Source organism: Aspergillus saccharolyticus, assembly GCF_003184585.1.
Source record: "Aspergillus saccharolyticus JOP 1030-1 unplaced genomic scaffold BP01scaffold_44, whole genome shotgun sequence".
Lineage (NCBI taxonomy): Eukaryota > Fungi > Ascomycota > Eurotiomycetes > Eurotiales > Aspergillaceae > Aspergillus > Aspergillus saccharolyticus.
The window spans coordinates 223,911-247,581 of record NW_020290654.1 but is presented as its reverse complement, the minus strand read 5'-3'; the positions used below and the strand labels follow the sequence as shown (position 1 = coordinate 247,581).

Genomic DNA, 23,671 nt, shown 5'->3' with positions numbered 1-23,671 from the left:
CTCCTCCTCCTCCTCCTCCTCCTCCTCCTCCTTTTTCTTCTTCTGTTTCTTCTTCTTCCTGCTGTCCCTGCGACGGCGCTGCTGGTACTAGAGGTAAAGCAGGCGACGGCGTAGTAATAACACCCACCGCACCATCATCCCCAAGCGCAACCTGCGACAGAATCACAGCCTCCTGCTCTCGTTGCCGGAGGAACTCCGTAGAAGACGCTTCAACCTGCGGAACAAGGGCCTTAAGAAACTCAATCAATTCATCCTCATATCTCTCTCGATATCCCCATTCACAGTACATCGGGACCCGCTGCATCAGGAAATCCGAGGTGATCACGAGCGGCTTCAACTTCTCGCGCAACAACAGATCAGCGATCTGCTCTAGCACTTCGCTGTCGATTATTGGATCAGGTACATGGCGATCTGGGTGGTCGAACTTTTTTGCTTCTGCTTTGTCCACGGCCCAGTTGAAGAGGGATTCTAGGGCGGGGTTTGGGGGGGGTTTCCATTCGCTTTCTTCCATTTTGTGGGTAAGTTGGGTAGGTAGATAGGATTTGTGTTCGAAGGGTGTCCGTCCGGTGGGAGGCTGAGTATACTCCGTACTCAATGCAGATAATAAAGTACCTAGTTGTTTGATGCTAAGGTGCAGTAGTTACTGGTGAAGCAGCGGACCGCACCTCGCACTAGACACCTACTAGTAGGTAGGTACCTACCTTAGCTAAAACACCCACCGCGGCGGGCGGAAACTACGGAAACTACTGCGCCCATTCCGCGAATCAAATTGATAACCCCATGTATCTGTATTTCCGTCAGTGACCATACGGGGTATTTAACATCCTATCACATGATCCGTCACAAATGCGTCTTTCGTGACCGGAGAAACCAGAATCGTCGTGTGTTAAGGTTCGGTTGATCAGGGATCCTCCCCTCGCAACAAGATTCAACGCGCAGAGTCGCGCATCGTGGGGATTGCTCGCATATGAGATCTGCTGCCTGTCCTTGGATTGTGTTGACTGTTCAGTCTATGCTTCTACCAATTGAAAGGTGTATTTCAAGATTCCATACGAGATGGTCACCTGCCGGCCCTGAACTTCTGAAGGACAGGTGACTACACACTAATCAACTACTGACTGTTCCGCGGGATTGGCCGTGGCGGTGATGGACCCGTTTACCAAATATTGGGGCCTGGAAAAGATGGAGACGGCTCCACTCGCTGCGCCATTGAATCTCCTCACCGGGGAAGTAGTTCCCTAAAGTTCTACGTGGATGCTGAAAAGCCAAGACCTGGTGTCTTGGAAATATGCTCATTGCTCATGAGATAGAAAAAAAAAAGTTTAAGATATGTCGAGAATGGTAGGATGGGATAAAAAGAAGAGAAGAATCTACTGCAAGAAAAGCTGACCCGCTGCCCCTGCTTTTATCTCTCAAAACGCCCGCGCAATGATAGAAGAACTTCAGGACATGTATAGCACCAATTCAAACACCGCTTACCAGCCGCGCTTGGCCAGCTTGTCGGTCTCGGGCAGGTGCGCGACGTTGATACCGACCATGGCCTCACCCAGACCCTCGCTCACCTCAGCCAGGACCTTAGGATCCTTGTAGTGAGTCACAGCCTGGACAATGGCCTTGGCGCGCTTCTTGGCATCACCGGACTTGAAGATACCAGACCCAACGAAGACACCGTCACAGCCCAGCTGCATCATCAGCGCCGCATCGGCGGGCGTAGCAACACCGCCAGCGGCGAAGTTGACCACGGGAAGACGGCCCTTCTCGGCGGTCTCACGCAGAAGCTCGTACGGGACCTCCAGCTGACGGGCATAGGCACGGAGCTCGGGCTCGGGGTCCGCAGAGGACTGCAGGATGGCGCGAGCGCGAGCAATGTCGGCATTGACAGTGCGCATGTGCTTGACAGCCTCCACAACGTCACCGGTACCAGCCTCACCTTTTGTGCGGATCATGGCAGCGCCCTCGGCAATACGACGGAGAGCTTCACCCAGGTTCCGACAACCACAGACAAATGGGACCTTGAAGCCGTGCTTGGTAACGTGGTAGACGTCGTCGGCAGGCGTGAGGACCTCGGACTCGTCAATGTAGTCGACGCCAATGGCTTCGAGGATCTAAGAAAACGACCTGTCAGCTGCCAATCGTGGAGCCAGTGAGAGAACGGCTCATACCTGACACTCGACGAAGTGGCCAATACGGGCCTTAGCCATCACAGGAATGGTAACGGCCTCCATAATCTCCTTGATCATGCCCGGGTCGGACATGCGCGCCACACCACCCTGTGCTCTAATGTCGGCGGGGACACGCTCGAGGGCCATAACGGCGGCGGCGCCAGCCTCTTCGGCAATGCGAGCCTGTGCAACTCACATTAGCATCACGGAATAGTTGATTCTTCCAGGAAGCAACATACCTGCTCGGCATTGACAACGTCCATAATCACACCACCCTTCAACATCTGAGCCAAACCGGCCTTGACAGTAAAGCTGTCAGTAGCACCGTTCTGTTGAGCAGTCATTGTGAGAGGAATTGGAGGTGAGCTTGGCAGGATTGCTGCAGGGAAGGAAGAGAAGTTGGAGGATGACAGAAGAACGGAAGAAGAATAAGGATTATCTTTCTGGGCACAAGCTTATATATGAAAGGAAGGCGACAGAGAGAGAGAGAGAGAAAAGGTTTGGCAGACATTGAGTTGAGTGAGTCAACGAAGGATCAACGGATTATCTCAGCTTCGCCGCCGAGAACAACAGACCAGACTGTCAGCGTACTGTACCTTGGGAAAGTCAGTGTCTTCTGCTCCAATCCGACTTTACCCCTCGTCCTTTTTTCCGACCCCGCCGGTTGCCTTCGGTGAAGTCAATTCTCGCACCCATCACTGGTAGAGCGGGCATCTGGGCCAATCAGAGTGTGGTTGTGCCTCTAATAGCGGGTTGTTGTTGACAGATTCTGGACTTGCCACTAACTTCAAAAGTGAGTTACCTGGGATAGTCACTCAGGGTACATACTCCGTAGTAGTCCACGGAAGGCGCACCGCCCCTCCTTTAGCTTTCCGCGGGCTTTTGGCTCCCGCGGTACCGTACCGTCAGACTTTGCAGTGGCAGGTCACAGACCAGGTTACAGTGACTGTTCCAGACGGTCGCTGTGAGTAATACGGAAACGGCCTTGTCTCGATGCCTCAGATTCTTGCCTCAGGCAAAGGCAAGGGTCTGTGTCCGCATCATTAACACCGCTACACATGTATTATACTAATTATATACTATACTAGAGATTAATAGCCCTTCAGATAGATAGACCCCTCAATTCAACAGATACAACTTTCCTACGATCAATTGACACTTGGAGATCTTCCATCACCTGCATATGAAGTCTCCTACTACTACCGGTACTCGGATACAGGCCTACTAAAGAGTGCACATTATAGAACCACCCTTCGAACCCCAGTGACGTCAGCCCCGCATCTCAACTCACCACCACCTGCACTTCCTCCTCTCTCCCTTACTTTCCCATCCCAATCACCAATTCACGACTCCTTCACAGTTCAACACCGAACACAATCCCCTTTCCAAAGCAACCTTGCGGAGTATACTCAACCTCACCACCCGCTACCAAAGTCCAAAGACAAAAGAACAACAATGCTCCTCTTCTCCCGCACAACCACCACCCTCCTCGGCACCGGCCTCGGTCTCGGCCTCACCCTCTCCCTCCACCCGCTCTCCCCCTTCCGCGCCGCCCCAATGCAATGCCAGTACTCGGCGCCCTACTCGCGGCCAGACTCCCACGCCAGCCCCGACTCTGGCTGGACCATCCCCTCGTCCGACCCATCGCTCCTTAAACAGGGCACCACCGGCCCGATCCTCACCGCGTCAAACATGCGTCAAGTCAGTCTGGGGAGTGTGCTGGGGCTGGTGGTGGGTGTCGGGTTGCGGGCGTTTTCGCGCGTGTTGGTCGTGTTGATTGGAATGGGGATTGTGGTTGTTGAGGTGAGTTAGCCTTTCTATTCTTTCTGTGTGGGGGCTGCTGGGGAAAGTGCTAGCTGGCTGTGAATTGACATTCAAATCACTGATTATCATGTACAGTGGGCTGCCGCCAAGGGATACAATATTCTGCCTGTCAATACCCTCCAGCGATACGTGAAGCGTGTGGACTTGCAGGGTGCCGTGTCGAAGCATATTCCGTTTAAGCTGAGTTTCGGGGCGACGATGGGTTTGGCTGCTTTTGCACAGTTCTAGGATATGAATGAAAACACTGCAGGTTTCGTGCGGGGTTGTGGGAGTAATAGGTTAGGTAGTTAATGAGCAGGCGGGCAGGCAGGAAGCAGGCTTCAATGTAGAACTTAGATGGAGAGTTGATACACCGCCGCGCGGCATGAAGGACAAAATCCCAATCCAACTTCGAATTATATAGGAATAGCACTTCTTTCCTTATCTGTCGTATACAGGGTATCATATCTTTGTTTACTCTTTCACGTAGGGATGTCCATCTTGATCAAGCATCAGCACCACACCAAAGCTTAGCTCAAGCCAAAACCAGATCCTCCAAAACACCCTCCATCTCCTCCCGGCTCAACGGCACGCCGAGAATCTCCATGCCGCTCGCGTCGATCCGGGAGGTGATCATCTGGTGGTCGTGGAATTCCTTGAGCAACGTGCGGAACATCATCTCGGAACTGGCGATGAACTCCTCGGCCGCCTTCTGGTAGAGGGTGCGGAATTCGATACCGGCCTCTTCCCGTCCCTCTCCTCCGGTGGCGAGCCCGCCCATCTCGTCGTCTGACAGATGGCCCTCGTCCGTAGAGGCGAGCAGCTCCGTTAGAAGCAACTGGTACAAGTTGCGGGCGTTCTCGGGAAGACTCTTCAGGACAAACTCCACGCCCTCCTTGCCGCCGACGCGCTGGCCCTTGCGGCCCAACAGGGCGCTGACTTCCTCGACGACGTCGAACTCCGCGTCGAAGGGTACGAAGGTCGTGCAGTCGTGGAAGACAAAGTTGAATTGGTCGCGCAGGCTGAGGTCCCACATCAGGAGCACGTTCGGCGTGTCGGCTGTGGCGAGGAGGTGGATCTGCGGGGTGGCGGCCAGGCGGGCTAGGAGGGCTTGGTTGGCGGCGCGCCGAAGGGAGGGGGCGTCGATGGAGTTGATGAGCACGGTAATTGGGGGATACGAGGGGCCGCGGGCGTTCAGACTAGACTGGAGAAGTTCCAAGACCTCTTGCGGCTGTGAGCCCATCTTCGACGGAATGTCGGCGCCCAACACCGCCGTGACGATCGTCGCGAAGATGGTCCGGATCGAGACGCCCGGTGTGTGGCCATTGACAATGACAACTGAGGGGTTCTCACTGTCGTCGTTGTTGTCGTCGTCGTTGTGGTGTCGGCAGTACTGCCAGTCGGCAAACGCCTGCAGCAGTCGGCGCTTGGATCCGTAGCCGTACAAACAAATATTGAACCCCTGATCGAATTCAAAGTCCCATTGAGGGAAGGACCGACAGTGGAGGTCCAGCAACAGAGCCTTCTCCTCCTGCAATGGGTCCACCCACTGCGCCATCTTTTCAAAATACTCCTCATGCGTCAGGAGATTCACCTTGCTCAGATTGTTGTTTGACGTCCGCGGCGGGCCTGCCCGGTTCTGGAAGAAGTAGCGTTCATGTGCCGGGAGCTCGCCCTCCGGCGTTGGTGAGCGTTTGTTTTTGGCTCCCTTCGGTCTTCCGGCTCGTCGTTTGGGGGTTGGCGCTGTTGTATCTGCTGCTGCTGGCTCCGACCCTGCCTCGACCGATGGTATCACCCCGTCTCCCTCCGCAGCCGTCGGTATCGTGGTGTCATTGTCGCCTAGAATTTCCTCGGCGAGCCGGTCGGCTCCATCCCATATTTCGTCCTCGTCCTGTTCCAAGAGCAGGCGAGCGCTCTTCTTCTTTGCAGACCGGTCGGCATTTCGAGCCTTGGTCGGAGAGACAGGCGCAGCGGTCTGTTTCGCAGGCGTCGAGAACAAAGCTTTCGCCTTGTTCTTATGTGTAGGCGTCTTCAGACCCGATGCTTTCAGGGCAGCTGGGGTATCAGTGGCAGGCTTCTTGGGCGTCGACTTGATCCTCTTCGCTGGCTTGCCTTCAGGGGTCTTTTCTCTGTCGGCATGCCCGTTCACGGAGCCATTGGGGGCTGCATCGGTGGTCCTTGGTCTCTTAGGCGTCGAGACAGGACGCGCTTCATCCGAATCTGGTTGCTTGCGTTTCATTTTAGTTAACTTCGTCAGGTGGAAGATGAGCGGAGATCGGGTGGGTGAAGAATTACCATTCAGACAAAACACGGAATGATTGCCCGAGTAGGGACGAAAGAGGACACAAAACTAAACTGACGCAAGGGGGTGTGTGGCCTTTCCGGGGAAGCTCCCAGCAGCACGCAAATGATCTATATTTTCTTTCTCAACCTTCACAAGGACTGAGGAATGTTCTGGTGTCGAGTTCAAACCTCATGGCTTTTGCTCCGGGCGCGTCTTCGCAGGCGCGGCCGATAGGGCCGAGGGTTTCTCCGACTCCGCGATATCGGAAGCGGCATCTCATCGCCGCGCATCGCATCACTGCGGGACCGGCCTGGAGAACCACTCGCCGATATAATTCACGCAGCGTGACCGAGAGCTCCAGTCTGCCTTCCTGACTGACAACTCTCGTCGTGAACATCTGACAGTGGTCTCGCGCGTCCACTTTGACTGACCAGGAGCTAGCTGGAAGCTTCTGATACGCCGGGTGAGTGATTTTGTTTACTACTGGTCTGAGTCATTTTCGGAGCTATCTACTGCAAGTCCTCAGTATATCTACCCAATCGCCCAGACCACGTACCCTGGGTTCTTGGAACGAGGACCAGGCTCACAGCTATATCAATTGCGTTGCTGTCACCTCGCTCGGCTGGGATACTCATACTAAATTCTCGCTTTCTAACCTAGGAAGCCCCAATGGCTATTCCTGCGCAGTCCGCGGCCACCACCACTATGGCGACCTTCACCCGCATGGTGAAGGGCCAGGTGCGCCATTACTCCGCACCGCTCGACATGGCCATTCCTGCCTCCAAGCAGAAGTACATCCCTTCGTCCGGCTCCTACCCCAAGGGCTTCTCTGTATCGGGGACCCACGTCGGCGTGAAGGCCTCCAACACCAAATTCCCCGACCTGGCCCTAATCTCCTCCGAGACTCCCTGCTCCGCAGCCGCAGTCTTCACCACCAACAAGTTCCAGGCCGCCCCCGTGCAGGTCAGTCGCAAGATCCTGCAGACACGCCAGGGCCAGGGCATCCGCTCCGTGGTGATCAATTCCGGATGTGCCAACGCCGTGACCGGCAAAGGCGGACTCGAAGATGCGACCAACATGGGAGCCAAGGTGGATGAATGCCACGGGCTCAGCGGCGAGGAACCCAGCACGCTAGTGATGAGCACCGGCGTAATCGGACAGCGGTACATCCCCATCCTCCTATATCCCCGATTCCCTAAATCACAACCTCACTAACCTCGTTCTCTCCCAACGCAACAACAGTCTCCCGATCTCGAAGATCCTCGCCAAGATCCCCACGGCGCACTCGACCCTCTCCTCCACGCACGACGCCTGGCTCAGCACCGCCCGCGCGATCTGCACGACCGACACCTTCCCCAAGCTCCTGTCCACGACGTTCACGCTCCCGTCCTCGCCGGGCCGCACCTACAACCTGGCCGGCATGACCAAGGGCGCCGGCATGATCCACCCCAACATGGCGACGCTGCTGGGCGTGCTCTGCACCGACGCGCCGATCACGGCGCCCGCCCTGTCCGCCCTCCTCAAACACGCCGTCTCGCGCTCCTTCAATGCCATCTCCGTCGACGGCGACACTAGCACCAACGACACGATCGCCATCCTCGCCAACGGCGCCGCCGGTGGCGCCCCGATCACCCACCCCAACCGCTCGGACGACTACACGGCCATGCAGGCGGTGCTCACGGACTTCACGCAGCGACTGTCGCAGCTGGTCGTGCGCGACGGCGAGGGCGCCACCAAGTTTGTGACTGTCCGCGTCCAGAACTCCCCCTGCTACGACTCCGCCAAGCTCATCGCCAGCACCATCGCCCGCTCCCCACTCGTCAAGACCGCCCTCTACGGCCGCGACGCTAACTGGGGCCGCATCCTCTGCGCCGTGGGCTACACTCAGGGCGTCAAGGATGGCGTCGTCGTCCCCGACCGCACCAGCGTCAGCTTCCGGCCCCTCGACGGCAGCCCCGAGCTGAAGCTGCTCGTCAACGGCGAGCCCGAGCAGGTCGACGAGGCCCGCGCCGCTGTCATCCTCCAGGAGGAAGATCTCGAGATCGTCGTCGATCTCGGCGGTGGCGAGCAGGGCGACAAGGGTCGCGGCGGCGAGGAGGCCGTCTACTGGTTCTGTGATTTCAGTCACGAGTATGTCACTATTAACGGCGATTATCGCACTTGAACGACCCAACAAGATTTGAGGGCAAGTTGAGAAGGTGGATGAGGGATTGTTCGATGTTTTTGTTTCATCATGGCCAAAACCGCAGATAGAATGCTGGAGTCATCGTTTCTTATTTATATTATGATGCGTCTTCTAATATGACTGATGCCCCACCGTCTCCCTGAGAACTCCGGTTTGGTACTGCAACACGACTAAAGATTAAAGTCAGAGTTTGTGCTAGTACACCTCATAAACTCCACCAACAACCAGAGTACGAAGTTACTCAGTCCATTCCATGCGAGTCATACCCAGATGCTCAATGCACCTTCCAATGCAATTTTCAGGTCTTTGATCGAATATGGTTACAGACCAGGTAGTGCTATGTACAGCTGTGGCTTTTCTCAACCGACCTCCCCATAGGGAAGCAATTGATCTCCCCTCGACAAAAAGAATAGGTGACTAGCCATACATTCATCAAGAATTTCAAACCATCCAGACTGCAAAGCCACAGCCACACACTACCTGGAGAGAATAATAAAAAGAAGATATAAAAACATAAAATCCCTCAATCCCTTCTTCTCATGCTTCATCAGAAACGGTCCCAAAGCCTCATTGCTTAGTTACCGGGGACGAGGCCACGGAGGCCTGCGCCGATGTCACCCTCGCGGGCGGCGATTTCGAAGTATCCGTAGATGATGCTAGAGCTTGGTTAGTGATGTTGTGCAGATGTTCAGGTGGATTCTTTAGACTTACGTCACGGCAAGAAGGATACCGGTACCGCTGCCAAGAGCACCGAGAAGGTCAGAGGCGACGGACAAAGCACCAATGCAGGCACCACCGAAAGCGGCAGCAGTAGGAATGACACGCTTGAGCTCCTTGTACATGCTCTGCTCACGGTGACCGGCCATCACGAGACCCTGATCCTTAAGCTGCTTGGCAACATCACGGGGAGCAGAGCCGGAAACCTCGATCCAAGTCTTAGAGAAGAGGGCGCAGGCAACAAGCATGAAGGTAATGTAAACGGCAGTGTGGATGGGGTCCAGGAGAGCGTCCTTGAAGTTCAAGGGAGGGGACATGTAGTAGGCGATACCGGAGGAGGCGTGGAGCTGGGCAGTTCCGTCACGAGGCTCCCAGACACCGAGGAGTCTTACAAGGAGATTGTCAGAGAAGCGGGAGTAGAGCATCTGGCTGATCAAGAAGATGTTGGAGCACAGAGCAGACTGCAGCATAATGGGCATGTTAGAGGTGTAGAACAGACGGACGGGGTAGGAGCCACGCATGCCACGCTGGCGGGAGGACTTGACGGGGATCTCGACACGGAAGCCCTGGAGGTAGATGACGGCGGCGAAGACCAGGAGAGTGGCCAGGAGGTTCATGATGTTGGGAAGGTTCTGGCGGTAGAAAGCCTCGCGCAGAGCACGCTGCTTGTCGGACCAGGTCAACAGAAGGTGGAAGAGAGCGATGATAGCACCCTCAAACTCGGGACCACGGCCGGTATTGATGGTGGTCGGGGAGAACGCCTTCCAGACGATGGACTCGCAGATGTTGGTAGCGATGAACAGAGAGATACCGCTTCCAAGACCATATCCCTTCTGGAGAAGCTCATCGAGGAGGATGACAACCAGGCCGGCAACGACAAGCTGGACAATCAGGAGGACACAGATACCGGCGCCGAGGTCGCTGGGCTGGCCGTAAAGACCAGTCAGCACGTACACACAGGCCTGACCGAAGGACAGGATGATAGCAAAGAGCTTCTGAGCAGTCTGGTAGAGCTCGCGGTCGGTCTTAAGGTCAAGGTTGACGTCGATGAGGTGGGTACCAGCAAGGAGCTATGACACCGCATTATCAGCAAGAGCCCAGTGCCAAACAGCGCGATTGAATTGAGCTTACCTGGAAGACCATGCCGGAGGAGATGATAGGGGTGATACCCAACTCCATCAGAGTACCACGGTTACTGGCCAACATCATACGAAGCCAGTACAGAGGATCGGAAGTATCCGAGGAGACAATACCGTACAAAGGCATTTGGCTCATGACAAGGAAGATGAGCAGAGTGAGCTGCAGCGAATGATTAGCTCGGACCATCTCATTAATCCTTTATAATGTGTCACATACACCAGTCCACATCAACTTCTGGTTGAAGGGCACCTTGGTCTCGGGGGCTGCCACCTCCGGGAGGAGGGGCGTAAATGGCTTGATGAGATCGAGAAACCGGACTAGTATCGAAAATCAGCAACTGTCGAGCCATTGAAATGGTCCTTGAAGCGCTATCGCGAAGATGAATGCGATCGCGTGCAGAACTCACGTCCACTCATTGTGACTGTCTTTTATCCCACAATTACTGGGCTGAGACGGTACAAGAGAAAGGAAAAAAGAGAGGAGAAGCTGGAGGCGAGAACCAGCTGAAGGAATGGGAGGGAAAGAAATACAAAAGAAGAGATGGTAAGAGAAGGATTGGGGGGGGAAGGGGAGAAGAGGGAGGAGAGGAGAGGAAGCAATGATGAGGTTCGGGGAGCGGGAGTTGGAAGAGAGTCGCCTCGCTGGCCACTTTCTCTCGCCAGCCACGCTAACCCGTTGAGGCCACTTGGTCGCTTTCACCACTTCTCACCAACTGGAGCTACGGCGCTTTTACCCCAACAGGGTCCATCCTCTTGTATGTACGGACTACAGTTGCTTCTCAATTGTCAGTGGTTTGTTTGGTATTTCATTGAGTTGTTGCTATATATGGAATTCGTTATCTATCTTTAAACACAGGGTATTGTGTAAACCTTCCAGTCGCAGCACGATTGCGGTCGCAAGGTATCATAGTAAAGCACATAGTAAAGTACATCTAGTAAATCCAGTCCTCCCAACTATCCAGTAACGAGCAAGCAGCTGCGTTTCGCCATGTGTGTTCCCATCATGTACGTTCGCCGAAAATATACCCCGGACTAAGGCAAGTTCCCCAGAGAGGACCACGAAAGAGCAGATGATCATGGGCCTATCAAACATAAACAGTCATCTACCACATTCTCCAACTCACCCAACCTTTCCTTCAGGCCTCTATTCTCTTCCTTGAGGATGCCCAGGACGCTCCAAGCTTCGGAGGAAGGAACACCGTGGCAAATGTTGCACTTGGACGAGTTGTTCCAGCTAGTAATTCCCTTGGGCGTGAGACCCTTGATGACCCGATCGTAAGTCGATTGGCGTGCTGATTGGGTCGGAGCAGGTTTCAGCTCTTTGTTCGGACTGGACTTTACAGGCGCTGATGTAGGGGTCGACAAAGTGACTTGCGAGATGTTTGGAGATGGCGCAACGGTTGAAGCTGGTGATTCCAGCACTTCGCGACGAGAAAAGACACTCTCCGCGAGACTTTCTTCCCCCGAGTCAAATCCAGAGTCGCTTGTGAAAGTGCCATTGCTGGCCCGTTTCATGCTTCGCTTGGGTGTTTGAAGCTCCGCCCCGAGGTCTGAGGTGCTGTCTTCGTCGTCACTCGATCTGACGAGCATAATACTGCGACGGCGGGCCTCTTCCTCCTTGCGACGCAGCTGCCTTTCCTGCTCCAACTCCTCTGCCATGGCCTTCATGGCTTTTTCCTGCTGGATGACCTTCTCCGCCATGCCATCCAGTTGTATTTTCAGATTCCCTATGCGTGTTCTTGTTATTTCTAGTTCCTCTTGCTTTTCGCTCTTGTCGGCCAAAACTTCGTGCAGGGCGAATGTTCGTTGCTTATAAGCCACTTGCAGCCGTCTAAGAATGGTATCTGCATTGCTCCGTAATGCGTCGAAAGCATCTCGGCCTTCTAGGTTGCTGAACCCAGGGGGAAATAGAGCGGCATTGATGTCAAGGTTCAAAAATTCATCATGCGCGGGTTCAGGGAGCTCGAGTCTAGCTTCGCCTTGGCGTTTCAATCCGAAGAACGAGAATGGACTCGACGAAGTGACCTGCTTCAAGGGCGAGGGTGCCGTCATCCGCTTCTGTGCTCGGCTCGTGAGGCCGGTCGGAGCGATTGGCATCACGTGCGGCTCACGAGCACCTCGTCGCTCCATGGCGTCCTCTTCGTCGTCCGGGTCTTCGGGCTGATATCCTACACCCAGGTTTACAGGCTGCGATTTGCCCTGGAACCAGCCTGATAATCGTTTCGCACCTTCTTCGAGTCGGCGGCGAGCGGTGTTCTCGGTCGGGGGGGTGGGACGAAGTTTCGCGCTGTCGAGGTCTTCGAATGTCTTTGACTGGTCGGAGAAAAGCTTTCGAGAGGGAAGAGGGGCGTGCCGCTGTATAATCTCGGTGTTTGACCGACGGTGGAGGGACTGGTGCGAAGGATATTGCTTCGCCGGTAGTGGAGACACGGTATCCGAGCTCTGTGCTAATAAGGTTACAGGGATGTCCAGGTGGAACGGTCGAAGAGCAGCATCGTCAGTCGGGCGACTCCCCTCCTCGGTTTCGATTGGGGCCATTGCAGTCGACGAAGGTTTCAGGCCGTCAACAGCAGGCGTGGCTGTAGATGACGGGTGTTCGATGTCGTGGACCATGACTGAGTCGATACTCGACTGGGCAGTAGGAAGGGATGGGGACCTGGAATGATGAAGGGATGTAGTCTGTCGCACCACTTGGACACGGGCTGGAATGCCACGTCGATATGTTGTCCACTCCGATGCACGGGTCACGTATGGCACACTTGACAGTCAGCTAGGAAGCAAAAGGGGCAATGAAACGAGCAGCTCCTGAAGCACTCTCTTTTTCTCCGTTGCAGCCTCTTTTCAGCTTAATGCGGGCAATGGCAGACAAAACTCCGATGGATTGGCGGCGGGCAGCAGCAGCAAAAGATGCAGTCTCGATTATGTATGTATGTATGTATGGTGCAGGCGGTGACTCCTGGGGAAGGGGCGCGACTAGGGGAGATGTTTATTGAGGATGATGGAATCGGCCGCCGAGCGATAGCGATAGTGGGCAGGCCCGCACGTGCCCCTGTCAGCGACCAGTGCTAAAGATCCTGCACGTTAGACAGTACGGAGTAGTCGATGGATCAATACTATCGTTAGTATGGGGACCAAGACTGTGCTAGGGTGCAATGTCAATGTTCGAGGTGGTCAATATCTGAGATGAGGCCGAAAACGGCTGTTTACATCCAGACGGCGCAAAATCTCACGAGGTTGGGTGTATATTCTTAGCAACTCTCAGACTTCCCAGCCAACCAGAAAAATCACGGTGGCTGAACTGGGAACTGCATATGAGTCTTACCCCACTATCATAATGAGGCAATGGCAATAAGCTAGCGAGTCAGAAATGCAATATGAGTCGATCACGCAGTGACAGGCTGTGTTGGGCCGTTATTGTTGTTGTCGGGACGGTTCCATTGGCTCGTGGAAAAGAGTATCGATCGGGCGAGATGGATACCACACAGTTACTCCGTACTTCAATATCCACAATTCCACATTACACTGCTCGATTCAACGACGTCATTATCATGGTTTCTGTGACGACTAAGTAAAGAACCATTGACGCCACCATCAACGCGGCGACGAGAGGGCACACAGTCCCCCTTTTCTTTTTTCATCTTCCAAAGTAGTAGGCCTGACGAAAAAGGTCTGGATCCATGGGGTCCAGGTCTCATGCACTTTACTCCGAAAGGAATTTGCAGCCCCTGAAGAGAGATTAACGCAATCTCGGGGTAACTGTGGAAAGTGTCTGCGCGACATACAGGAAAGGAGGTGACCCATGCATCAAGGGTGGCATCGACTGTCGACGACATGACTGGCCAGCTTCGGAGAATATGTAGGTAAATCGCCCCAGCGTGAATTTTACTGTACCTTGAATCATAGGCGTGCGGTTCAAGATGTAAGCCATGGGAAGGTCAAGAAGTTTGGCCTTTCCCTCCTGGACCATGGATGATTTGAATAGACTTCTGCCTAAGGCGAGGAGGGTCACATGTTCTTCGGTTATCTCCAACTACATGCTTTCTCGAGCTTCCTCGAGTTATTGCTGGACTACACTGAAGGATGTCGAAAGTGATGGAAAGAGTAGACTTGCTACTACCAGTCCGACTTTGACTGAATGACAAGTGTAAGATCAGGCTTCTTCTTGCATTTGAGGGCTGTTGATGAAACCACACTGATTAAACAACCTTTCCCACGCTAAGGCTTGCTGTGCTGCTGTCATCACACCGACATCCTCCTCTCTGCCTATCGTTATATCTGGGGAACCCAAGATATCTCTGAAGACTTGGATGAACAGTCTACAGCATGCTCGTTTGGCCGCTGTCTGTCAAGCCTAGCAGGGCATGCAAGTGATTATTTCTCCCCACCAGAGCATTTCCCCCCTGAGCCAGCACCGTGCACAAACTCGATAATCGCTTTACTGACTGTCTCGCTTAGTTAGTGTCAGCTGACCTCAGGAGTTATCTATACCCCTTTCAGGTGCAGATTGTTGTGCACATGTGGGATATCGCTGAAAAGTGCCAGGCGCCACATTGATACTCCCATAACATGAAAAGCAGGTGCGGACCTGTTCCAATGAGCTCGTACAGCCAGACCTGTGATGCTTTGAGACTTCGACTCTGCACATACTGCCATGAAAATATGATACCGGGCCAGTGAACCTGATATTCGATTCATCTGCGCAGCCCGGTAATATTGCGGCGGGGTTCCACCATCATAGTCGTGGCGGACCATTTGATCAAGCTCTTTCAGCGGATACAATTGCAGAAGCCTTTCCTTCGCTGGCTGAGAAAGACCATGTAGTCAAAAGCCCGTAGCTTCCCAAGACGTGTTCGTTCGTGGATGTCTGTGGAGACGCAAAATCAAGCATCGCCATCGGCTACCCATTATCCTTTCATAAGGATGCCATTTGACGACTTTGCCTGCACGTACTATCTGAGAAGGCCCTGCCATTGAGAAGGACATGGTTGTTAGCGGGGTAGAAGTATCCTTCGCCAAATGCAGGTCAGGCTCACCAGGCTGCAGTGACAGATATGTTCATCAGTTTTGCAAATGGGACAGGAGCAGCAGGCCCCCGCACTTCAACTGGGCGGGCGGTTCGCAAGCTCAGGCACTTCTCGCTGATATGGTTTACTTGACTAGGGATACAAATCGTCGTTTTCCGATTGACCCGATGTCGTTGGTCCGTTGAGTGCTGACTGACCAGAACGCCCGCGCGGGTGTCTTTCTCCCAAGGACCCGACAGTCGTTTCTGTCTCATTTGCAACATCGGCCGCCCCTAGGCAGACGGCTAGTGTTCATGATTAGGAGAAGCAGCCTTGCTTGGAGACAGATTCGAAGCCAGACATAAATGCGAAGCTGCATAACCACAAGGCTTTCCATCTACACAAGGTATTAGGGTTCTCAGGTGTAGGAGCTTCTGCGGCGGTAATAGTCCTGGTTATTGTATGCTGACCTGTGCTATTCTTTCTGATTGGAAAAATAGTGTCTATGTCTAGAAGTAGAGTTTAACTAGCTTGTCCTGCATTCATGCTGCTCTAAATGATAGATATATATATAGCGTCTTTTAAAAGTACAGTCGCGGCAGATTGCATCTACAACACAGGCGGCCAAATTTCGAATTACCTCGTTTCTTGATAGACTAAAGCTGTTAGGAGTTCATAATATCTACCAAATCACCTCAATCCACTTGTAGTTGATTCATTCACTACTATCATCTCAGGGACTAACTGGAACACTTCAGACCAGGCTTTCTGGGCCCATCAGAATGTCTACACAATTTACAGCCCCAACTTACCCAATAACAACTTACTCTGACGTATTCAGATTCACTAACTAACCAAAGTACTACAAATACGCAAAGCTAAAGGCAATTGCATAGTAGACACCCTCAATGAGGTCATCTCTAATCCTTACATAAGCAGTAGCATCAAGGCGGTGAAGCAACAGCTATTCTGCCCAGGCAATCTCTCGACTTAACAGCTTCATCGGTGCAACAACACCAAGAGAACAGCTCTGCGTCGCCAAACAATCTCTAGCCGTGCTGCGCGGCCATTAGGCACACTCAATTACATTGCTTCCGATAGAATCTGCTCTTTCATACAGTCAACAATGGCAACGCCAGCCTCCAGCGGGCTCAAATTCCTGAGCAATGCGCTCGCGACCCCAGAACAACTCTCCACCTCGTCCTCCTCCATCGATGGCGTCACACCCGACCTAGAAGCCTCGATCCGGTTCGCCGGTGCACTCCTCACACAAGCCGCGGGGGTCCTACTCCGGCTCTCGCAAGACATCATCGCGCAAGCCATCGTCACATTCACGCGGTTCTGGATCGGAGCTGAGGGAGGCAGTCTGCGGATTTACAATGTGAAGGTAAGAAATTCCAATCGCAACAATCCCCAGATTACCGCAAAGCCTGCACTTTTGTTCTAGAGAAGAGAGACAAACTAAAACATGATACGCCACGCAGGACGTCTCCGCCGCCTCACTCTACCTAACCGCCAAACTCTCCTTCCAACCGACCTCCCCACGCTCCGTCCTCAACGTGTACGGCTTCCTGCTCTCAAAGCAAGCCTCGCCGCTATGGTGCATCAACCCCGACCCCTATCTCGAATCCTCCTCCTCCTCCTCCACCTCCTCCGAGCACCCACCCCCCAACCCGGAGACCTACATCCTCACAGAAGGCGAATACCAGACGCGCCGGGCCGTGCTGATGCGCACGGAGGCGATCGTCCTGCGGACGCTGGGGTTCAACACGCACGTGGCGCTGCCGCACACAATCTCTCTAACGTACCTGCAGACGCTGGGGGTGGCGGCGCCGGGCGTAGCGCGGCGGGTGTTTGGGCACCTTAACGCGGCGCTGCTGTCGCCGCAGCTGTTGTATGTGACGCATCAGCCGAATGCGCTGGCGGTGGCGGCGATCTATCTCGCGGCGCGCGAGGAGGGGGTCAAGCTGGTAGGGAGTGAGTGGTGGGAGGTGTTTGATGTGGATCGCGAGGAGTTGGGGTTCTTGGTCGTGGCGATGCGGAGTATGGAGGGGTTTGCGGAGAGGGAGTTGCGGGTGTGGAAGGGGAAGGGGGTGCCGATGACGGTTGAGGAGGTGGAGGAGGAGATTGAGAGGAGGAGGAAGGGGGTTGAGGAGGAAGTTAATGGAGGCTGAGGGAATGTTGATCTGCTATTGAGAGTGCTCTACTGTACAGTTTCCTGACTGTCTCGGTCGGATCGATGTCTTGGCTGGACATGCGCCTGGAACCGGGTTATAAGGCCCGGGTTGCAAAGGACAAGGTCCCATGAGAGTCCTCACTATTGCTGGTCGCGTTGCACTGCTCTGAGGACTTCTAAGCAAGGTCGGAGCTGGTCTCTCAGACCTTCAGGCCAGCCAGCCCAGAATAATTCCTGTGACGAGTGAGATGAGACATGCAGATGAACACACAACATAAAACTGATAGTGTAAACTGTGCACTCTGGATATACTCACGTGAAGAGTGACCAGCAATCAGTCACCGCCACATGATACGATAAGCCCCGCGTGCCGAGTCACCGGCTGGCAGTTGGCAGTTAAAGATAAACGTCATCCCCTCTTTCTCCCTAACTTCCCTTCACCGCCAACCTTACCATCGTTACATCGTTCATCACTCAGCTTCGACATATCAACACTTTACAAGACACCAGCTGGACAACTCAAAACCGTCATTACCTCTATCCGCAAACACTAAACCTCCATAACAAGAGGAAAAAAAAGCATAGAGCAATCAGCCAAATCAACACCACCTACCGAACTACACCACATCCATCCACCACCCAACTAACACAACCTACCCTGCCAAAGACAAGAGAATGAACATCCTCCACTCAACTCTAAGCACCTGGCGCGACCGCCTGGCCCCAATTTCCCGCACCTCGACCTTCCGCACGACCGGCCAAATCACGCCCGAGGAATTCGTGCTTGCCGGCGACTACCTCGTCTACAAGTTCCCGTCGTGGTCGTGGGCGGACGCCTCGTCCCCGGCCAAACGCGTCAACTATCTACCAGTCGGAAAACAGTTCCTGGTGACGCGGGGTGTGCCGTGCCACCGCCGACTGAACGATGACTTCGCCGGCGACGCGGGGCGGGAGGAGGAGATTGTCCGGGACATGCTGTTCGGGGATGGCGGTGGTGATGGGAATGGTGAGGGGGAGGAGGAGGGGTGGCTGAGGACTGGTGGTGGTAGCTCCAAGGATTCTGTACATGGCGGAACAGCAAGTGGAGGAGGGGGGAAGATAGGGGATATACGCACCGTGGATGAAGCGGGGAATGCAGCGGACCAAGCGTCCGAATCTGAAGAGGAGGAGATTCCCGACATGGAGGATGAGGATGATGATGAGGAGGCGATTATCAGGGAGCCGGTTGCTGGGAAAGGGGGGGATCTTTCTCAGTATGTTCATCCTATACCAAACCCATACCCAATACTCAAACGAATCCCCCAAACCTAAACTAACCCGCCACCACCAAAACAGACCGACCAGAACCTACAACCTCTACATCACCTACAGCAACTTCTATCGCACCCCGCGCCTCTACTTATCGGGCTACCTCTCCCCCTCGGAACCCCTCCCCCCACCCCTTATGATGGAGGACATCGTCGGCGACTACAAAGACAAAACCGTCACGCTGGAGGACTTCCCCTGGTTCGACGGCGGCGTGAAGATGGCCACCGTGCACCCCTGCCGACACGCCTCGGTCATGAAGACCCTGCTTGATCGCGCGGACGCGGCGCTGAAGATCCGGCGGGAGAAGATCCGTGCTGCCCACAAAGCACAGCAATCGGCGGGGGCTGCAAATACTGTGCAGGGGTTGGTGGATCCTGTGCGGGGGCTTTCGTTGCACAACCAGCAACAAACAGAGAAACACGGGGATGAGTGGGAGGTGCTGCAGCATGAGGAAGAAGAGGATGAGGACGAGGAAGAGCAGTTTGCAATCAGGGTGGATCAGTATCTGGTGGTGTTTTTGAAGTTTATTGCTAGTGTTACGCCGGGGATTGAGCATGATTTTACCATGGGGGTGTGAAGTTCATTTCCTTTTTATATGAATGATTGAAGTTCTCTCTCTTTTCTTTTCTGTGTGGTGCTCGGTGGGAAGGAGGTGTTTATGGCGTGGTTTCTGCTTTTTCATTTTGTTCCAGATCTAGGTAGTCAGTTCATGGATGGGCTTTGCTCGCTTGATTGTTGATCAATTAATGGTAGGGGGGGAGGGGGGTAAAGGCCGGGGTAAGACCGGTATTATTTCTGTCTAGGTACGGTGTCAGGTTTGTGCTGCCAGCCTGCCTTGATATCTTCTCTTTACTCGAATCCTGAGCAACCACTATTTCTTACAATTAACTACCGGAACCTTTTGCTTACGAGGCATGAACCTTTCTCCTCTTCGAGGGATAAGTTCCGCATGAAAGATAAGCAACTTACTGTACGTTCATTTCAACTTGAGTACATACTATCATTCCATTCGATATATTGAACACAAGATCAATAAAACACAGTTTGAGCAAGGTCATTAAACTCCATCTAGTAACTAAATCATACAATGCAGAAGAGAATCTAGACATCAACTAAGTAAATGAGAGAGAGAGTAAGTGCAGTGCGCTCTTCGAAAAGCAACCTGACTCGTCAGTAATTTGTATAAAGAAGGAAAAGGTAAGGAAATGACCGCTGATGCAAACGAGGAAAAAGTTCAAAGCACTGCCGTTCCAAGACTCCACACATCCAATCCACCGAAGCTTAGGCTGGACACTTGCAAGTGTAGGCAGGAAGTGCGGGAGACACAGGCGCTGGGGCAGGCTTGTTCTCCGCGGGCTCGGGAACAGCCTTGGGTTCGGAAGCCGGGGTGGTTTCTGGCTTGCTGGACTCGGGCTCGGGCTGGGACTGGGCTTGGGGCTCAGGCTTAGGTGCTTGCTCACCAGAGGGAGCGGACTCGGGAGCAGAAGACTCGGGCTTCGATTCAGGAGCAGGAGCAGGAGCAGGAGTCTCAGGAGCAGCCTCAGGCTTGGTCTCAGAAGCAGGGGCCTCAGGAGCAGGAGTCTCAGGAGCAGTAGCAGGAGCAGGAGCAGCCTCAGGCTTGGTCTCAGAAGCAGGGGCCTCAGGAGCAGGGGCCTCAGGAGCAGGGGCCTCAGGAGCAGGGGCCCCAGGCTTGGTCTCAGGAGCAGGGGCAGGAGCAGCCTCAGGAACAGATGCCTCCTCAGGCTCAGGACAATCCTCAGTGGGTTCCTCCGCACCGGGTCCCTCAGCCTCGGGAGCAGGAGCAGGGCTAGCAGGCTCCTTCACAGGAGAAACATCGACTGGGACAGCCGGGGCAGCCGGGGCGGGGACGGGGGCAGGGGCAGGACCAGGCGCAGGCGAGGCAGGCTCAGACGGAGCAGCAGATGGCTCTTCGTGGGGAGAAGCAGGAGCAGGAGCAGGCGCCGGGGTTTCAGGAGCCGGAGGGGCAGGAGCGGGAACATTTCCCGGTCCCTTCGTGGGAGGAGCAACGGCAGGAGGAATGGGGGCGGGTGCTTCCGAGGTCTGGGGAGCCGGTGCCGGAGGGGCAGGAGCCGGCTCATTATGCGGCGGAGGAGGTGGTGATGCCGGCTCTGGGGTATCCGAATGCTGGGGCGCCGGCCGAGATTCAGGCGCTTCCGAGCTCTCATGGCTTGCATGATAGAAGTTGTTCATGTTGAAACTGGGTCCATCAGGAATCCCAATGTTCCAAGATTGGTCTGCGTCGGTGCTGTCCGATTGATGCGAGCCAGCGTTCTTGCCACCGTCCTTGCCACCGTCCTGGTCGCTGCCGTCGTGGGAATGAGAGGAGACGGCGCTCGCCGTGTTGTAGTAGGGTCCGCCGGGGATTCCAATCTTCCAGCCTTGACCTGCAGCCATGCTGCTGTCGGTTTCATGCGAACCTTGGTTCTTGTCGCCGTCCTCACTGTAGTGAGAGGAGGCAGCGCCCGCCGTTCGGTAGTAGGGTCCGTCAGGAATGGCGATGTCGGCGTCGCTACCAGCAAAGCCATCAGAATCAAACTGTCTTCCAGTCAGCGTTGTGCTCTGTGACATGTTAGCTTTTGCCCGACGGAAGTCCACCAGAGCGTCTTACCTTGGAAGCAAGAGGTGCTGATAGAGCTGAAGGAGTGACAAGAGCAAGACACAAGAGTGCCGAAAGGCTCTTGGAATTGTACATAGTACCGGATATCGATCAAAAAGAAAGAAGAGAAATGAGTGTGAATTGAAGATCAAAAGAGAGTCAGCGAGTGTCAGGGTCAAAAGATGGAAGAAAGAATGAATGCTGTGATGATTACAGCGGATGATGGCTCTGATGAAGATCCAACTCGACCAGAATCCATCAGGTCTTTATACCCTGAAGCTGGCTCTACAGATTGTACCCTTGGAATAGCCCTTTCTAGGAGGTTGTTGTACCTTGAACCCATTGCCAGGCAACCCATAGGCCCATGCAAGGCCCACGAGACAGTGGCGTCAACTGATCTCAAATCTCGATCCAAATAGCTTTCATCTTATCACCAGCAGCCACAATCTCACCAGTCCCCTTTAACAATATCGACCACAATCCCTTCTCGCAAAGGAGTTGCTGCAGTGATTGAAAGATGGGGGGATACGGGCTCGGTCGGGCCGAGTCAATGCAAGGAGCCAGAGACTCATTTCTACTGCTCACCCAATACATCAATTCAAGACAACCAGTAGTGAGGCACCATACAAGAAAGTAAATTTAGTAGTTACACATGGTTGCTAATGCATTCGCAAAAGAAATAAATCAGCATCGTCAACAGTCATCAGTCATGGTATCCAATCCAAAAGCAAAGTTCACCCAAATAACACCGCAGATGGTGAATGGCTCCGAGCATCTACTGGAACACAATCCAAGCACCAAGAAGGAAAATCATCATACTTTTCCGCAACCCGAGTTTCCAAATGCTGTTCCAAAATTGGTGGTTTTCTTGAACCTCAATTCAGGTTCCTCGGTCTCACCCTGGCTAGGAGGCTCAGCCTCATCCTCATCTTCCTCCTCCTTAGAACCCCTGCGGTGGTGGCCAAGAACCTGCTTGACCTGGTCCAAAAGCCTCTGGTCAAGCTCTTTCAGGAAGCCAGTGTCGTGTTCTTCCTCGTTCAACAAGGAGAGGGGCCCCTTCAGAGCTGGGTCTTCCGGCAAGTCTGCAAAGTACGAATCGGATTTTTCTGCAGGCTGCCGAAGCACTGCCGGAGCAAGGGGGCTGGCCTCATCGGGCGCCTCCTGCGGAGATGGTTGCTCCGTGTCAATGTCGCGGTCGATTCTGGCCATGGGAGTATGGCCTGCGTTCCTGGTCAGATTGAATTCGGGGGGGCCTAGCTCGGACAATCGCAGTTTCAGACTGTTGCGACGCTCGTTGGAGGGACGGCGGGTGGACGAGGCTGGTGAGGTTTCGAGTGACGACGGTGATGGTGGTGTGATCACGCGGGCAACAATTTCAGGAGGCAGGGCGGATGATTTGAGAGTGATCCCATCCAGCTTGCTGTCCAGCTTCTCAATTGGTACTGGAACACTGGCGCCTGTGGCGGAATCGACCGCATGTGATTTGGGGGAAAGAGCAGCGTCCAGAGATGGCGCAGAGACATATTTAGCTCCTTGCTCCGGGATCGACGATAGAGTGTGGACGTCCGTCCTCTCCGCGTCAGGAAATACCCTGGTGGGCCGACTGCCAGGGCTAGATCCCTCCCACACCTGCGCACTTGCGTGGATGTGGTCGGCGAAACTTACGGAGAGGGAGTGACCGTACGGGGCATTGACGGCGGAAAAGGAATTTGAGGTAAAAGTGCCGGTCGGCACGGTCGCCGATGTGGTGGATCCTCGCGCTTTTAGCAATGCCTCTAGTTCAGATATCCTCGACTTCAACAACGCCCGTTCTGTTTCCCACAGTTGTCGTTCCTCGTTGAACAATTTCTTTTCGTTCTCAAAGCTTGCCCGTTGCCGGTCTAGGAGCGATCGCGCTTGGTCAAGATAGCTAGCGCTCAGACTCGAGTAGGTGACGCCAGCGGCACCATGGGTACTCAAGACAGGGTGCGCATTTGGCACCGACTGCGTGCGGCGCACGGGAGTGGGAGTAGGCGAAAAGCGCACCTCCTTGTAAACACTCCCATGGCCATTGGGGGATTTGATGGCGGTTGCTGACTTCATGTTGTTTATTGCGGGTGATTCACAAAGTTCGGGTTTCTGAGACACTTCAAAGGAAGGAGGGGAGTACTTTTCTGGGTCGGTCGAGGGATGATCGCGCCCTCATATATAGGGATGAGAGGGGCGCGAAGGAGGGGTAAACTAGGGCGAACTGAATCAGAGGCAACAATAGAATGAAGCGGACAATAAGGCCGTCAG

At 54.2% G+C, this 23,671-nt stretch overlaps 11 protein-coding genes across 11 annotated transcripts; 4 read left to right on the top strand and 7 right to left on the bottom strand.

Moving 5' to 3' along the window:
* Positions 1 to 28: 28 nt before the first annotated feature.
* On the bottom strand, positions 29 to 680 carry BP01DRAFT_163888 (uncharacterized protein; the record flags this gene model as incomplete). The annotated part of the gene is made up of 1 exon (XM_025570722.1): positions 29 to 680. A coding segment is annotated over exon 1 (483 nt), but the record flags the coding sequence as incomplete, so codon positions are not given.
* Positions 681 to 1,312: 632 nt separating this feature from the next.
* On the bottom strand, positions 1,313 to 2,524 carry BP01DRAFT_360205 (pyridoxal 5'-phosphate synthase subunit PdxS). The gene is made up of 3 exons (XM_025575864.1): positions 2,402 to 2,524; positions 2,163 to 2,345; positions 1,313 to 2,105 (listed from the first exon to the last, which is right to left on the bottom strand). The coding sequence occupies exons 1-3, from the start codon at positions 2,504 to 2,506 to the stop codon at positions 1,476 to 1,478; spliced, it is 918 nt and encodes a 305-aa protein (XP_025427695.1). The 5' UTR covers positions 2,507 to 2,524; the 3' UTR covers positions 1,313 to 1,475.
* Positions 2,525 to 3,437: 913 nt separating this feature from the next.
* On the top strand, positions 3,438 to 4,386 carry BP01DRAFT_360204 (uncharacterized protein). The gene is made up of 2 exons (XM_025575863.1): positions 3,438 to 3,965; positions 4,062 to 4,386. The coding sequence occupies exons 1-2, from the start codon at positions 3,618 to 3,620 to the stop codon at positions 4,212 to 4,214; spliced, it is 501 nt and encodes a 166-aa protein (XP_025427694.1). The 5' UTR covers positions 3,438 to 3,617; the 3' UTR covers positions 4,215 to 4,386.
* Positions 4,387 to 4,415: 29 nt separating this feature from the next.
* On the bottom strand, positions 4,416 to 6,590 carry BP01DRAFT_163845 (origin recognition complex subunit 2). Its single transcript, XM_025570721.1, has 2 exons — positions 6,261 to 6,590; positions 4,416 to 6,192 (listed from the first exon to the last, which is right to left on the bottom strand). Exons 1-2 carry the CDS (start codon positions 6,261 to 6,263, stop codon positions 4,501 to 4,503), a joined length of 1,695 nt encoding a protein of 564 aa, XP_025427693.1. The 5' UTR covers positions 6,264 to 6,590; the 3' UTR covers positions 4,416 to 4,500.
* A 14-nt stretch (positions 6,591 to 6,604) lies between these two features.
* On the top strand, positions 6,605 to 8,564 carry BP01DRAFT_360202 (bifunctional ornithine acetyltransferase/N-acetylglutamate synthase). Its single transcript, XM_025575862.1, has 2 exons — positions 6,605 to 7,412; positions 7,492 to 8,564. The coding sequence occupies exons 1-2, from the start codon at positions 6,919 to 6,921 to the stop codon at positions 8,411 to 8,413; spliced, it is 1,416 nt and encodes a 471-aa protein (XP_025427692.1). The 5' UTR covers positions 6,605 to 6,918; the 3' UTR covers positions 8,414 to 8,564.
* A 135-nt stretch (positions 8,565 to 8,699) lies between these two features.
* Positions 8,700 to 10,891, bottom strand: BP01DRAFT_360201 (translocon subunit SEC61). The gene is made up of 5 exons (XM_025575861.1): positions 10,698 to 10,891; positions 10,508 to 10,608; positions 10,283 to 10,450; positions 9,146 to 10,221; positions 8,700 to 9,090 (listed from the first exon to the last, which is right to left on the bottom strand). Exons 1-5 carry the CDS (start codon positions 10,705 to 10,707, stop codon positions 9,009 to 9,011), a joined length of 1,437 nt encoding a protein of 478 aa, XP_025427691.1. The 5' UTR covers positions 10,708 to 10,891; the 3' UTR covers positions 8,700 to 9,008.
* Positions 10,892 to 11,093: 202 nt separating this feature from the next.
* BP01DRAFT_163822 (uncharacterized protein) lies at positions 11,094 to 13,345 on the bottom strand. Its single transcript, XM_025570720.1, has one exon. It carries the CDS (start codon positions 12,901 to 12,903, stop codon positions 11,365 to 11,367), a length of 1,539 nt encoding a protein of 512 aa, XP_025427690.1. The 5' UTR covers positions 12,904 to 13,345; the 3' UTR covers positions 11,094 to 11,364.
* Positions 13,346 to 16,304: 2,959 nt separating this feature from the next.
* On the top strand, positions 16,305 to 17,837 carry BP01DRAFT_360199 (putative cyclin). Its single transcript, XM_025575860.1, has 2 exons — positions 16,305 to 16,680; positions 16,778 to 17,837. The coding sequence occupies exons 1-2, from the start codon at positions 16,420 to 16,422 to the stop codon at positions 17,465 to 17,467; spliced, it is 951 nt and encodes a 316-aa protein (XP_025427689.1). The 5' UTR covers positions 16,305 to 16,419; the 3' UTR covers positions 17,468 to 17,837.
* A 203-nt stretch (positions 17,838 to 18,040) lies between these two features.
* BP01DRAFT_360198 (uncharacterized protein) lies at positions 18,041 to 19,509 on the top strand. The gene is made up of 2 exons (XM_025575859.1): positions 18,041 to 18,722; positions 18,805 to 19,509. The coding sequence occupies exons 1-2, from the start codon at positions 18,145 to 18,147 to the stop codon at positions 19,352 to 19,354; spliced, it is 1,128 nt and encodes a 375-aa protein (XP_025427688.1). The 5' UTR covers positions 18,041 to 18,144; the 3' UTR covers positions 19,355 to 19,509.
* Positions 19,510 to 19,819: 310 nt separating this feature from the next.
* Positions 19,820 to 21,899, bottom strand: BP01DRAFT_426195 (putative cell wall protein). The gene is made up of 2 exons (XM_025579782.1): positions 21,407 to 21,899; positions 19,820 to 21,357 (listed from the first exon to the last, which is right to left on the bottom strand). The coding sequence occupies exons 1-2, from the start codon at positions 21,488 to 21,490 to the stop codon at positions 20,059 to 20,061; spliced, it is 1,383 nt and encodes a 460-aa protein (XP_025427687.1). The 5' UTR covers positions 21,491 to 21,899; the 3' UTR covers positions 19,820 to 20,058.
* A 308-nt stretch (positions 21,900 to 22,207) lies between these two features.
* BP01DRAFT_368869 (uncharacterized protein) lies at positions 22,208 to 23,476 on the bottom strand (the record flags this gene model as incomplete). The annotated part of the gene is made up of 2 exons (XM_025576520.1): positions 22,208 to 23,023; positions 23,060 to 23,476. The coding sequence occupies 2 exons, from the start codon at positions 23,474 to 23,476 to the stop codon at positions 22,208 to 22,210; spliced, it is 1,233 nt and encodes a 410-aa protein (XP_025427686.1).
* Between the last annotated feature and the right edge of the window lie 195 nt (positions 23,477 to 23,671).